The sequence below is a fragment of the Falco rusticolus genome, chromosome 7, assembly GCF_015220075.1.
Source record: "Falco rusticolus isolate bFalRus1 chromosome 7, bFalRus1.pri, whole genome shotgun sequence".
NCBI lineage: Eukaryota > Metazoa > Chordata > Aves > Falconiformes > Falconidae > Falco > Falco rusticolus.
This window is the reverse complement of record NC_051193.1, coordinates 70,261,584-70,276,040: the sequence shown is the minus strand read 5'-3', so window position 1 is coordinate 70,276,040 and position 14,457 is coordinate 70,261,584. Positions and strand designations below refer to the sequence as shown.

At 44.8% G+C, this 14,457-nt stretch overlaps 1 protein-coding gene across 3 annotated transcripts in view; it reads right to left on the bottom strand.

Annotated features, from left to right (window-relative positions):
- LRP4 (LDL receptor related protein 4) overlaps window positions 1–6,879 on the bottom strand; it is an 83,401-nt gene extending 76,522 nt beyond the window's left edge. For all 3 annotated transcript variants that reach the window (XM_037395249.1, XM_037395250.1, XM_037395251.1), the window contains exon 1: window positions 6,713–6,879. In XM_037395249.1, coding sequence (XP_037251146.1) covers window positions 6,713–6,797 — 85 coding nt within the window. In that variant the 5' untranslated portion in view covers window positions 6,798–6,879. The remainder of the gene's footprint in view (window positions 1–6,712) is intronic.
- Between the last annotated feature and the right edge of the window lie 7,578 nt (window positions 6,880–14,457).

Here is a 14,457-nt window from a genome sequence, read left to right as displayed (position 1 = left end):
TCCATCTTCTATAGTACCTAATTAACACCTCTTTCTGCCATCAGATCCCATATAATTACTCCACTTGGATCTCCTTACACGGTTCTTCCATTCCTTTGCCAGCTCAGGTCCTTGGCTCTCATTTCCAAAATACCTATCTTTGCTTCTGCTAATATCTGTACTCCTGTATCCCCTTTCCTTCTTCTCATAGTTTACACTACTCTTGCATCTGCTTCCTCATACTTATTTCTGCAGTTACCAGCTTTCAGGAGTCTCTGATGCCAACTCGTACCCAAAAAGCCCTCTCTACCCTTGTTCTAAGAAGTGATTAGAATGAAAAACTTTCAGAAGCTTTTCCCATTAAACCAAAGCTAAAGGAAATGTAATTAGAAAGGTATGCTATTTTAATATTTGACCTTATCTATCCCACTAGAATTATCACATCCCTGATCCTTATCAGATGTCAGATGTCCAATTTAGACTATAAACCCTTTGGGGCAAACATAGCCTCTTCCTCCACATTACAGAGCCACAGCACTTAGACGAATCCTTAAAGTAAGAAAAACACCTCAGAAATTCAAAGAACTTGGTTTTGCCAAGAGCAGAGCCACTCCATACACTGAGACTTTGGAATGACCAAAGAAGTTAAAAGTATTCACTCCCTGAAACTTTGAAAGGCAAGAATAGGGTCATCCTCACCCCCAACAGAATGTCTGAGAAGAGAAGACCTGGGTACAGACTGCACTGAAAAAGTTTTCCCATGGTATCTCTACCCCCTCCTGCCTCAAGTCTCCAAAGTCATCACTTATCCTCTCGGAAACAGCAAGAAAGTCACTTCTTTTTCCCTTCCCTCTCCAGAAGGAACACAGCAGAAATAAACTTCAAATGATAAATTACACACCACTTTTGTGTGGCTGCCTCCTGGCCAGGCAGGAAATTTTTCTCCCAAAATCTTTTGTTTCCAGCTTTGATCCCAGTGTTGGATCGGCTCGGTTCAGCACTCCCTCGGCATGGAGGTGAAGGGAGAGCTGACAGGCCAAGTTTGGGCTTACTGCAAGTCACGGTCAGATCTTCCATTAGCCTTCTCCCCTCCCCCTTCCCCTTCCCAACTGGAACTCTCCTTGAGAGTTCTTTTCAAGATCCTATTAAACATTTTCCAGAGGGCCTTACAGAGGATACATTATTTTGATGGATGCTGGGACTAAAGGAGGAGGATTTCTAAGTACAGTGAAATAATGGAGTTTGTTCTAATGGATTTAAGAGATGCCCGGGGGCACCAAGTAAGTTCCTTCTCTGCAAATCAAAAACACAGAAGACCAGAAAATGGAGCCGAACAACTAAACGCCAGGAAGCGGGGAAATCGGGCTCTATTTAACTGCTGCTCTTGGTTACAGCCAACTTCAGGCTGCTTGGAAAAACAGCACACACACACATCACTGGCACAAACTTAACAGGAGAAAACAAAGAGACAACAGGGGTCAAACTGGGGGTGGCAAGTAGGAGAAGGATGCAAGGCTGGGTCCCCACCCCCTACCAGAGAGTCGGATCAATTATCCTTGAATACTAACAAGATTTCTGATTAAAGAACTGCTGCTATGCAATAGAAACAGAAAGCTCCAGCAGCTGGGAGGGGCTGTCAGGCAGTAACAAAGGGACACAGAAGACTATGCCCCGCTAGGGCATACGGAGGAAGTCACCATGCTGGTAGCCAGGAGAGAGGTCTCCCCTGCCTAGAGTTTTAAGAACGTCTCACTGGAGTTAAATTTACCAGCTGGAGTAAAACTTCACCTTGACACTACAGAATACGGGGTCTGATTTCAGGCAAACACATTCTCTACTAGAAGCTTTGCGGGACAACATTTCTTTAAAATGCCTCATCACTATAGTACAGGGAGGTAAATTCTATTCCCATCCCAACCCATTCAGGGGAAAAATCTGGTGCTTCTTAGTTTCATGTACCTCAACATCAGAAAGTTGTTATTAACATACAACAGCTTGAGGAACAAGAGCCTGCACAGCCTTCAGTCATACACGTTCTGACAAAACTGCAGTCTGCAGTACAAACGTTGAATATGCATATACAATACTGTCCATTAATCTTCATGGTTTATGACTTGCTGACTGGTGGCTAAAACCAGAAAAACCTAATGACCTAAGAAGAACCTCATGAAAAACAAAAGCTTCTGTTATTACTTTTCGCAACCCAAAGCTGTACTGACATTAAGCATCCTGCTATAGGCAATGTATCTCATACCACCAGAATCAGGCTCCCAACTGTTCAATCCCCTTACTTCTCCTATTTTAAACAACAAACTTAATTCCTTGATATGAGGAGTTTCAGTCATCCACAATTTAGCAAGGCAAAAGCCCACAAACATCAGTTCTGGTTGATGTTAATAAAGTCTTTATGAAAACTTATTTTGCTGTCCTTACATAGTGAGTCTCCTTTCATCTAGGCTCACAGCAGCAGAGTTCTGCTCCTCGCAGAAACCCTGACTGCGGCTCAAGACTCTCTGAGACTAAATACACAGGCTAGAATACTTCAGCCTTTACCAGCCAGTTCTGCGTAACAGAGGCAAAAAAATGCCCAGAAAGCTGAACATAAACTCACCCACAACAGGATGGCAGCCAAATACTCCCAAGGTGACAGTCCCAGAGTGACTACTCATACAGCATGAATAACCCACAAGCCCCTGGATCCACGCAGTTACTATCTTTAGTACAGGGGAATGGAAATCTACAGCGAAGACTATATAGGAAGAAGAGATGCAAGATGTGTTACAGCGCCCAGTCTTCATGCCGTAAAGACAACAAAAGCCCATAAAAAGAGTAATGCCTAACGTAAAGCCATGGCCAAGAACCACAGGCACTACAGACGCAAAAGCAAGAACCCAACCATCAAGCATATTGGATTCATGAATGACAACTACAATTAGCGTTCTCTGCCATGATCTGTGTGAAGCACAGACAGCCACTAAATACAGTATGCCAATTAATGGTGTGGGTTTCCTGTATGCCAGAGCTGCAGCTCTGGATGTTGTATCGGCCAAAGCCAGATATCTTGAAAGATGTTCAATTTAAGTACGCATGCATGTGCGTATATATCACCTTACTAAGTAAACCCCTTCAAGATAACATCACAAATAGGTGCAAATAACAGAGAAGAGAAATAGTGTCCACTTTGCTTACACATTTCTTTTAACAACGCTTCACTTACCAAGTCACCCTTTCCAATGGAGAGCCAGTAAAATTTCTGTGGTTTTATGACTCTTTTGATCATCAGTGAGAGAAATAGAAGTATTATTAAAAAGAGAAATAGCCAGAAGTAATGAGCAGCAGAGGAATTCAACGAAGGTGTAGGACGTGCACTTTTTAAACCTATTTTAAAACCCTGACTGGTTTTCAAGATAACATCTCTTTATCAGCTTTTATAAGTGTTATGAAGCATATATGCTATTGTGTTCAATGGTAAGTTGCATTCTAGGGCAAATGGAGTTGGCCTTGGGCAAGACAATTTCTACTTCACTTCCCACATTTACAAAACAAGGATAATATTTGCCTATTTCACAAGAGTGCAGGAAGATTCAAGAGGACTATCAGACTACAGATCATTCTCATAGAATGAATGTTTTAATTATTTTTTAAATGTTAACTTCACCAGTCTGGGGAACTACAGGTTTCTAGGAGTAAAAACATAATATAAACCACTTCCATTTCTTTTTCTGGTTAACATAAGAACAAGTACCGCCTTCTGGTCTGACCTACAAACAACTGGATCAGGTTTATATCCAACCGCTTTATCTTCTGTAACTTCAGTGAACACAAAGTAGCCAAACACCTCCAAGTTTGCTGAATGCTATTTTATGGTCCACATGAACAGAATATCCCTCTTCAAGGTTCACTCGACACTGTGGAAATGCAAGCACTTTAAGCACCTATTAATTTGGTTGCTAAATACACCCACACTCCCAGGATGCAAGAAGGGATTCTCTCTTGCAGAAAACAGTGCTAAAGCACTCAACTGGAAGCTTTTGGAAAGAGAAGATAAAAAAATTTGCTTATCTACACTACATAAATGAAACAATAATGTTAACTTCATACTGGAAGACTTATGCTTTATGCTTTTCCACTAATTCTACCATGTTTTCAGTTGACACAGAATTGTTAAGCAAAACAAACCCAAACAAAATAAAATGAAACAAAACCCCCAACACCACCACTTTGTGGTGTCAGCCTCCTGCAGCATCTTACTCTTCATTTTAGAAGAGAGGGGATGTTACTCAGTGCCATCATCACTTTGACAAAAAGAAACAGTTGAGGTAATTCAGGGTGATCGTGAGATTTGTGAATATCATCCCGCCTGACCCACAGTAAAGCCAGGCCCCCTCAGCACACCCAGGAAGTAGAACATTATCAGCTGCAAGCTGACAACAGGAAAACGGGGCTTTGCACTTGGCTGAGAGCTGCAGAAGCAATGCAGTGCCAAGCACAGGTAACGGAGATCACTGTTCCCACTGCAAACTACTACAGAGATATCACGTTAGGTTTGTGACTCTAATATGTAGCCAAGATGTTCAGAGAGTGAAACTCTGACATTAGCCATATATTTTTCTGGCAGAGCTCCAGGAGCCAGAAGGGCAAGCACATCACCCAGACAGGTTCTGTGACATTCTGTATTTATACTACCACAGCTCACCATTAACATCAGGGCCACCTTCATCACTGCGCACCAGCAGTGCATGGCATTAGCTTTGAATTCTCTCTGTATACCCCTTTTTACCTGCAAGGTGCTTTGCCAAGAGCTCAAGATACTTGCAGACCTTTTTTTTTTTTTGGCACAGACTTCTCCAGCTTTAACTGCCACTATCCATCAAAAGAGGGTCAAAGGTTGATCTTGCACACTTGTTTGCTTTACCTGCTCTTGTACTGAGGCACAGTGGTAAACAACCACACGTTTCTAACAGTTTACCTGTTTGGCATTGCGAGTTCTGTGGCTGTGAATGCTTTTATGACAGTTAAGCTGTACACCATCCCTGCAGGTACTTCTAAGGGACAGCGACAAGAAATTTCTAGCTAAGGGGAAGAACACCGACTCACCACAAACTCTGGCATCTTCTCCGACACCTCCATGCTGACATGTCCTGTATTTTCTTGCTTCAAAGAGGAAAAAAATTCCTTGGGTACTGTGTCGTCATTGCAAAATGTATCTTCCCATGAAGGGAAGAGGATGCTCGCCTCTGGAAGCAGCTGGCACACCCAATCATAAACTCACATTCATTTGACAAGATGATATAGGAAAGTGCCCTGATGGGCAAACTACTTGAAAGAGAGACAAACTGCCATAAAAAGTGTCCTGGAGACATCAAGGCACAACCACCTACGAGCAAACCTGCACTTTACAATCAGACATCCCCCACAGGGCTGTTAACAGCCCAGACACATTAACGAGGAGCACCTGGGTAACGGCCAAAATAAAACACATCCAGATCTGCACCTACACTAAGATCTCGGTTTTAGATCCTTCTCTCTCCTAGACTGCAGGCTAAGTATCTGTGTGGCACTTGGGAACTTAAAGAGCACTTCTGGTTCACTAAAAAGCAGATTTTCTGATACACAGAACTGCAGCTGTCTGCTCTGCCACTCCAAGCTGGTTTAGCACCTTCTTCAAAGCTGCCTGCAATTAGGATTCTTGTTAGAAGAGAAATAATATTACTTGAAACCCAAACTCCATGCGATTGCGCCCCAGGGGCAATACTTGCCGAACGATGGAGGTCAGCAGCCCCACTGCAAATGCTTCCTGTAATTTCAGAGTAGCACGGGAGAAAACGGATGGGTGAAATTATACAGCAGCTGCCATGGGAGCGGAGGGAGAGCAGTGAGGTGCGTGTCTCCTCTCCGCACCCCTCCCCCAAAAGCCTGCCAACTCTCTATAAACAATTCCGCGCAGCGTCCCGATGTTTGCCCCTCCACCGGGCGCACTCGCCAAATAAAGCGTTACCGCACAAGACGAAGAACCAGCAATTGCTTTTCAGTTGATAGAGCAACCACAAAGCTTCCAAGTTTCCACCGGCGGGACTTCGCGGAGCTGCCGCCCCGCTCGCCCGGCCGGCGGCCGAGCCCCTGCCTCCCTCGCCGCTGCCCCGGGTGCCGCTGCTGCCCCGGCACCGCTCCGCCAGGCGCGGCGCCGGCCCCGCCGAGGCAGGCAGGTAGCCGGGGGCCGCGCCGCGCAGCCGGGCTGTACCTTTAAGGGGCCCGTGGCGGCGGTGCGCGGCTGCATTCCTGCTGCGGAGCGGCGGCTGTCCCGACACGCCGGGCACGGCAGCCTCCGAGGCAACCTGCGCGCCCGCCCCGCCGCTCGCCCGCCCCGCGGGAACAAAGCCCGCGCCCGCCGCCAAACTTCCGCGGGGCGTAGCGGCCGCGTGGGCGGCGGGGGCTCGCGGCGGCCCGGCCAGGGCAGCGCCCCCCGCACCCCGCCGCCCCGGGACCCCCGCGCCCGGCCTGCCGCGGAACCCCGCCGGCCACGGGCCGCCGCGCCGGGGCGCGGGGGAGGCGAGAGCCCGGACGGGGCGCGGACAAAGCGCGGCGGGGCAGGGCAGGACAGGGCGCCCCAGCCGCGGGGGCGCGGGCAGGTGAGCGGCGCGGCGGAGCCAGGGCTCCGCGCCCCGGGCCGCGCTCCCCGGGGCCGGCGGCCGGGCCCCCTCCCGGGGCAGCGGGTGCCGCGGTAGCCGCTTACCTCTGGCGCGGAGCAGCGCTCCCAGCAGCAGCAGCAGGAGCTGCGGAGGCGCGGGCAGGAGGCAGCCCCCGCCGCGCCGCCTCATGGTGGCAGCGCCCGGGCCGCCCGCAGCCGCGTCCCGGGCTCCCCCTGCGCCCAAGCACCCCGGCGCGGCCGCCGCTCGCTCCCTCCGCGGCCGCGGCAGCTCCGGGGCTGGGGGCTCGCTCCCCGCTCCGCCCGGCCCAGGCCCGGCCCCGGAGGAGGAGCCCTGCCGGGGCAGCCCCCGCCCCGCTCCCCCCCAGCGCCGAAGCACTTCGCAAACTTTCGGCGCGGCAGAGGCGGTCCAGGGGCCGCGGCTCCGCGGGCGGACGCCCCCTCCCCATCCCCGCCCGCTGGAGCCCGCCTCGCGGGCAGACCCCCGGGCTCGCCCCCGGCCCCTCTCCGCCCGTGCCGCGGGGGGGGAAGCGCTTCCCAGAGCGGCCCCGGGGCTCCCGCCGCCCCAAGCCCCGCAGAGCTGGCGAGGAGCATCGCTCCGGGCTCTTGGCTGCCCGGTAGCCCCCGGTGGCCCAGCGGTTCCCCCAGGCGTTGCCACCGCTTCCCGGCTTGTGCCAGCTGCCTGCACCCGTCCCCGTTTGCCAAACCCCCTGCAGGGACCGAACGCCTGGAAGCGCCTCGGTGCCGAGCGCTTCGCCCGGCGTGCCTGTCGCTATCGCAGCGAAACGGCCGGGCTTTCCCTCCGTTCATCACAAGTGTGCTGCTGTGAGGGAGGGCCGGAGACGGCTGCTGCTCTGTGAATCTCGGATACCCCAAAAACAGAGCAAGGGTCGTTGCCTGCAGGGGTAGAAACTGACACTTGGACGATTGTCTGACGTGCCTTATAGTCTGCGCTGCAATTAAAAGCAGACGGACTTTCACCGGGCATCATCCTTAAAGCCAGTTTTACGTTCCTCTGTGGCGTAATTCAACGTTGTAATACATAGGGTTGGTAACGTGAGAAACTGTTGTCAAATAATTAATCTTGGTTGATTTCAAAGTATTAACTTGAATAGAAACCTGATTCAGATAGTCCAAACTCTGGACCACAGGGGAAGATGGGGAATTTTGTCAAATTGACACCAAAGGGCCAATCGCAGGAATGGTCTTATTTAAAGCCTTCATATAGATGAAGCCAGAGCAATCTGCAGTTAATCCTCTCCTTTAAAGAATCACAAGAGCAAGTAAACAGCACAGCATGTGATTGAGATGATTCTGCCACTCCTATTAATTAAGTGTAAAATAGTGAAGACAAGGGATGTTATTAAAAACGTCAACATAAAATTGAAACAGGGACTGAGTCTTGACAAATTGAGCTCAATGGAAAGGAAAAAATAATCCAACACAGAGCTTTACTGAGAACTCCCAAGAGCAAGAACACCATAAGGAACAGTAAGCAGCAAACCTTGCATCAATCTATAATATATGGCCCCCAAAATTAAAAAAAATGCAGACTTATTGCTTTATATGCAGAATCGCTGCTGCAAGATGGGAATCAATCCACTTTACGTAGCATGAATGCAACAGCACACAGACTATGGCATTGAATTCTACATATTTGATAGGCAAAGCGTACAAAGCTGCAAAAGAGTAACAACAAACACAGATAGCCAAGAGGGACTGATTGAGGTGGAGAGATTAAAAAAACTCTCTATGCTAACATTGATTCAGAAGCAGTGACAGAATGACGCATGGAAAGAAGAAGCAGTTATTGTGAAGGAATAAACTCCAGGATGCCAGAGTTCAAGATGATTGAAGTGGTAGAGCTGGGAAAAGTGGATTGAAGTTCAGGGAGAGAAAACATCAACATCACTCTGACTGGGTGGGGGTTGGCTGACTGGCTAGCATGCAAAACCCTTCACTGCATCCCCCTAAGATACAGGGCAAAATAACCAAAATTAATTTTATATTCTCTACCGGGGTAGATCCTCAGGTAGTATAAATCGGGAGCCCTGCCAACTTCAGGCTCACAGAAGCTTGTAAGAAGTTCAGATGCCAAAGTACTGAAAGTGATAAAGCACAGACACGAGGCCCAGAACTTTCTGATAATTATACACTTAGGTCATGGAACAGTCTTCCAGCAGTTGAGACGAGTATTTTCCTCTGTTGGAAACAAAAGCCTCTTGAAAAATATTGTCCTAAACACAAATAAATTCACTCATTAACTCCTCAGTTCTCCTCTCCCCAGGGAACAAATGTTTTTACCCACTTGTGTTTGTTAAAGTCTGTCTAGCAGTCCTCTGCATCTTGTGCTGTATTCTGGCAACTGCTTTCCTCTTCAAGCTCAACTTCTCTAAATTATATCTGTCTTCTAAATCATTTTGAAATCCCCTGGTGAAATGTTAGAGAAGCACATGGTATTGTCTTTCATAACCATCTCCTAAATTGGTTGCAGTCGAGCAGATGGAAATTTACATTGTAAACCTCTCAATTACCTACCTGTTGATACAACACTATGACTGAATATAACCCTGACTCCACGTGGGATCCTTGAGGGATAATTGTAAAGTAGACTTATGCAGTGTAAACTGGGTATTTTTGGTGAAAAAAAGTAGAAGGGCTGCTAAATAATGCTGGTAAAATTTAGCCATATGCTTAGGACTTAGCTCTTTCAAACCAAAAACTTTAAGAAAGACTATGTAAATAATAGAATGCACTTCAATCCGTGCACAAGGTAGGTACTTGCTTTAACCTACAGCGAGGAGGGACGCACATGACTAAGTAATCTGTAATAATTTATAGATCACTGATAAGTGATATATAATGGAAGTACTGTAAGACAGATGAGAAAGAAGTAATTAAAATATAATTAACAATTAATTTATATGACAACATGCTTAATCAAAAAACCCCCACCAGTCCTTATAAAGGGAACAGGAAGAAGTTTATTATCCTAATAACCATTTTGGGACATAATTCTCCCACACACATTAGAGAAATAAACCAGTCCAATGACAGAAAATCACTACTATGAAATAATACTAAAAGTTTGCACCACTTTCAGAATAATTTTTAATAGCAACCCTGTGTTGGGAGAAAGAGACCCAAGGGCACGCTGTCATTGGAAAAACAAGAAAGGAACCAGAACCAGGTAGGATTACTAGGGGAAAATATGCTTTAACTATTTTAAAACTGTGGAGACCTTAAGAAGAGGTTAAAAAAAGCGGAAAAAAAACAAGGGAAAAAAATTGAATGGACAGTTGTTTTGGTCTTACCTGTCAAAATATTCTTAAGCATTCAAACGGGCTCTTCCTTGGGAAGATGCTTCTCCACACCGCAGGTTTCCTAGAAGAGAGTGACAGATCACATAGCTTAATTGCTATGTTCAGAAATGTTTGGAGCAATTGTGGTTAAAATATTTGAGACAGAATTAATTAATTTATTATTTATTAATTAATAAATGAAAAAAGCACATGGAAAATGGGCAAAATGCATTTGTGCTAAATTGGGTTCCCTTTTTCTAAGTAACGTTAAGCTCACTGGGTAAACAGAAGGCAACAGACATGATACATCTTATATGGCTTTTGGCACCATCTCACAAGACACTTTCACAGAATGACATTTTAAATACAACTAGTGGAAGGTGTGCGGGCATCTGACAGAAGGAAACCATAGTGGTCATTAGTGGTTATTCATCAAAATGCAAAGGCACCTCAGAAAGATACCTTTCAGGGTCTGTCCCAAGCTCTGTTTTGTTTAGTTCACTAACAACTCAGATGGTACAATGTTTATGCTTGTAAAATCTGTGCTTAAAAAACTGATAACCTCAAAACAATGGTAGGGCATGTGAATGCTAGGAAAGATGAGATCAGACACCCTGAATGCTATTGACAAATTGGATGGGTTATCCAAAAACCAGCAAGGAAAAAAACAGTAATGAGAAATATAAAATATTATTCTTAGGAAACAGACATCAAGAAACAATGTAAATTCCTGACTAGACAGAAATACAGTAAAAACAGATCTTAAGGTTGTACTGATAACGAACAATATAAACCAAGAGTGCAGTGCCACTGCCAAACTATGTGTTTAATTCTCGAATGCATTAACATGTGTGTCATATACAAGACAATTTGTTTGATTTCTTAATACTGAAGCCCCAAGTGGCATATGTCTGGTCCTGGATGAACACCTTAGAAATACAAACACAGCTGAACAGAAACAAGAAAATAACAACAAGAACAAGAAGTTTAGAAAACAAACCCTTTGAGAAAAAGCTGAAGAAATTGGATTTGCCTAGTCAAGAAAATAAAAGCTTCAAGCAAGCTGCAGCTTTCCAATACATACAAGCTCATTAGAGAGATGTTGATCAGCTATCCTCCATGGCTGCAGCAGAAAGACATGAAACAGTCAACTTGATTTGTGACAAGAAATGCTTAAAAAGATTTTGCTGATCAGCATTCCAGCTACGGATTTTTCAACACTGGAGCAGACTGTCTAGGGGGATTGTGGAATCTCTTCTACTGGATTTTTTTAAGAATAAAGGTTGATAAGCATGGTGGTAGTAACCTCCATATATTTAGTCTTGATGCAGTGCAGGCTGGACCAGGCGATCCTTTGGGACCGCTCCCAAATCTAAGTTCCATAACGGATACAATTCAGAAAATTCTAGCTGGAAAGCCCATTACATACTCTGCACTCCGGTTGATCACATCCTCTATTACTAGTGAGCTCCACTAACTAAACAGAAAAGCCAGGAAAAAAACAAGTTGTTCCCAGCAGAGCTCTAGGTTCAAGATAAAATCACGCGTTCCGTAGTATCAGACTATGGGATTTTCCAATGGCCTTTTTAATTTCTACCATTATTCCACTGCTACATTAGCCACATCAGTTCTCTCTTCAGTATCACCAGTGAACCAAAGAGGTGGTAGCTTGGAATACCAGTTAAACGTCAAGTTTTTACCTATACGTAGGAAGATGCAGTTAGGCAGTTGGGCCTCTGAATTCACCACTGGACATGTAAAGAAACAGTTCAATTTTCCAAAGAGCTGAGGGACCTACAGCTTTCGCAGCTGGTAACTAGTTTGTAAATGATGGTCTCTGTGTTAAATACATTAAATTAAATTTTAGCATTGATTTATATTTTATGCTATCACTTTTTCCCTCGTTGCCTTCCCTGAAGTTTTCTAAGTGGTGGCACTACTACTGTATACCGAGATACGCCCATAGGTGTTACAAATGTTCAAATCCTGTCATCATTGTCCTTTACGGTGTTTCCCAAACTACTGCCCACTTACTCTTAAGAAAATAGTAAATCACGTGGCATCTTCTGCAGTGGTACCACAATTGTTTTCATCTACAACAAAATAAAATTCAGGTTAACAAGTTCAAGCTTATGTTTACTTCCTTTTCTTCACCTTTCATTTATCTGCTGCCTTCTAAGCATTTCAAGTGCGCATTTATTTTGGGAAACTTTGTGATTATCTCATGGACCACCATTAATTCTACTTTGCAGTGCAAAACCGCAAAACTATAGATTACATGAAATAGCTACATTCAGAAGCTGCGATACGAATAATCTTGCAAAAGGTCCTTTGTAATTTGATGACCAAAGTGCAGATCCATCTGAAACACACACACACCACCCCCTAACCCCACCCTTTTTTGTGTGTGTGTGTCTGGAAGGTGGGACTGAAGCCAACCTGCCAGGCTGTTCAATCTTCCACTCTGGGAAAAAAGAAAGAAAAAACCCTCAACCCTAAGTAAATTGACTCTCAAACTAGGGGAAAAAACCCCAAACCAAACCTTTCTTCATGTTCTCTTTGAGATGGTAGCTCTTCCTGGGTGTCTTGCAAGCTGGTTCTGCTCCTTCTTTTGCCGGTTCCCTTACATCCTCCATGTAAAAATAATGCAAATACACTGTCTTCTATTCCTGATGAGACTCCTCCCTGCAGTGAAATGGCAATTACCCAGGCCTTGCACAATGTCTGCATTGCAAAGGTAGCCTGTGGCCTAGCCTTAGGAACAGCACAGCTTAATACCTTGACTCTGGCACAGAAAAAAAGAAGAGAAAAGAGGAAGAGCATAAAAGGAAAATGTTCTTTTAAAAGTCAGCAGTAGAAGAATTCAGTTTGAAGACAGAAGCCTAACCACCTTTATTCTCCAAATACATTCAAAAGCTAAGAAGCAAGTTGTGGCTCCTAAATTAGTTTTTACTGCACAGAGAAGCATTTTCTAGGAACTGAAGACCTGTTTCTTTCTTTGACTTCAAGCTATTAATGTAGTCTGTCATCAACAGTCTCTGTATTCAGACAAAAAGTTTGTGATAGAAATCAATCACACAATCAGAAAGAAAGGTGACCTTATGTCTCAGTATGTGGAATATCTCTGATGGGCAAAGTTTTCCTTTCTCAAAAAACTGGAATACATGAATTAGGCCTGGAAGAGAAAGAAGTAGTGAGAACAGATATGAAAGACATAAATGTATCTTTCCCTCAGCTCACAAACCTTTCTTGTTTGCAGAAGCCCTGCCACTATGGAGATGTAAAAACGTAGACAGACAGATAAAGAGTGTTTTCTTTCTTGAAGGTGATTCAGTTCTAATACTTTACTGGCATAATGGGTTAGGCAAGTACTGCCAGCATGCACAAGATATAACCCTTGAGTCTTTCTGATAAGACATACAGGCATGTCAACCATCTGCTTTCCTATCAGATGGCTGAATCAGAGACGCCTCTTAACACCTCTCCCTCTCTCATATTAGCTCTTGATAAATGTGAATGAGGGAACAAATTAATTGCTTCTTACCAGCATGAAGTGAGACCTGAATAAAGGCACAGGTGGGAGCAAGATCCAGAGCTGCACACACCCTTCACATGAGTCTGAGATCAGCCACCCACGCATATGCACACACGTCCAACCTCCCTGCTAGCCAGGTATCCTTATGTCCATGTCATCGCGATGTTAGGATACTTAAGCGTATTAACATAATATTAGCATTCTGAAAGTTCAAGGTAATGTGGATTTGTGTATTGAATCTCCATTTATGCTTCATTCCAGGTCAGCAGAGTTGATGGAAATTTTATCGGTGACTTCAGCGAGCACAAAACCATGCTTTTAATGCACAGTGAAAACTTTGTCATAGAGACTGCAGGTTTTTGTTTCACACAACCTAGAGTATACTGAGTATGCTTAGTAAATATCAGAAATGGTTTCTAGTCACGGAGTTTGAAAGAAACTTTGATCCACACCTAAACTCTAAGTGTCCAAGGAACAACTCTTTGTTCACTAACACAAAGTGTGAAGTTTAAGCGTTGGAACCTTAAGGATATTTTCTTACTACTTAGCATTTTATTATCAGTTTCTAATGCAGAATAGTCAATCTCTTTTGCTGTGTTTTAGAAACTAGCATGCTAAAGTTAACAAATCAAGAGAAATTTAAACAAGTTTCTCAGATAAAATTTAATGTCTTCATTTGCTACTATATTCTGTAAAAGGTTCCATGTTCCCTCTGTTCTGTTTACAATTAATTGCCATGATCTTCGTTTGCTGTTTCAGTCTCCTGTGGCTTATCTTTTCTCTGAGTAAGTGATTCACATACTACCCTTTCTGTCTCCCATCCACTACTCAGCTTCTCTTCATAAGTACTCCTACCATTATATCCTCTTCTGGTCTCTATCATCTCCTCTAGTGACTCCAAAAGACATTACTCTCGAAAACACCTCAAGTATTATGGAGGGAAAAGGAAAGAACATTCATCACTTTGTCCTCTTATATTACACAGTGAATGACTG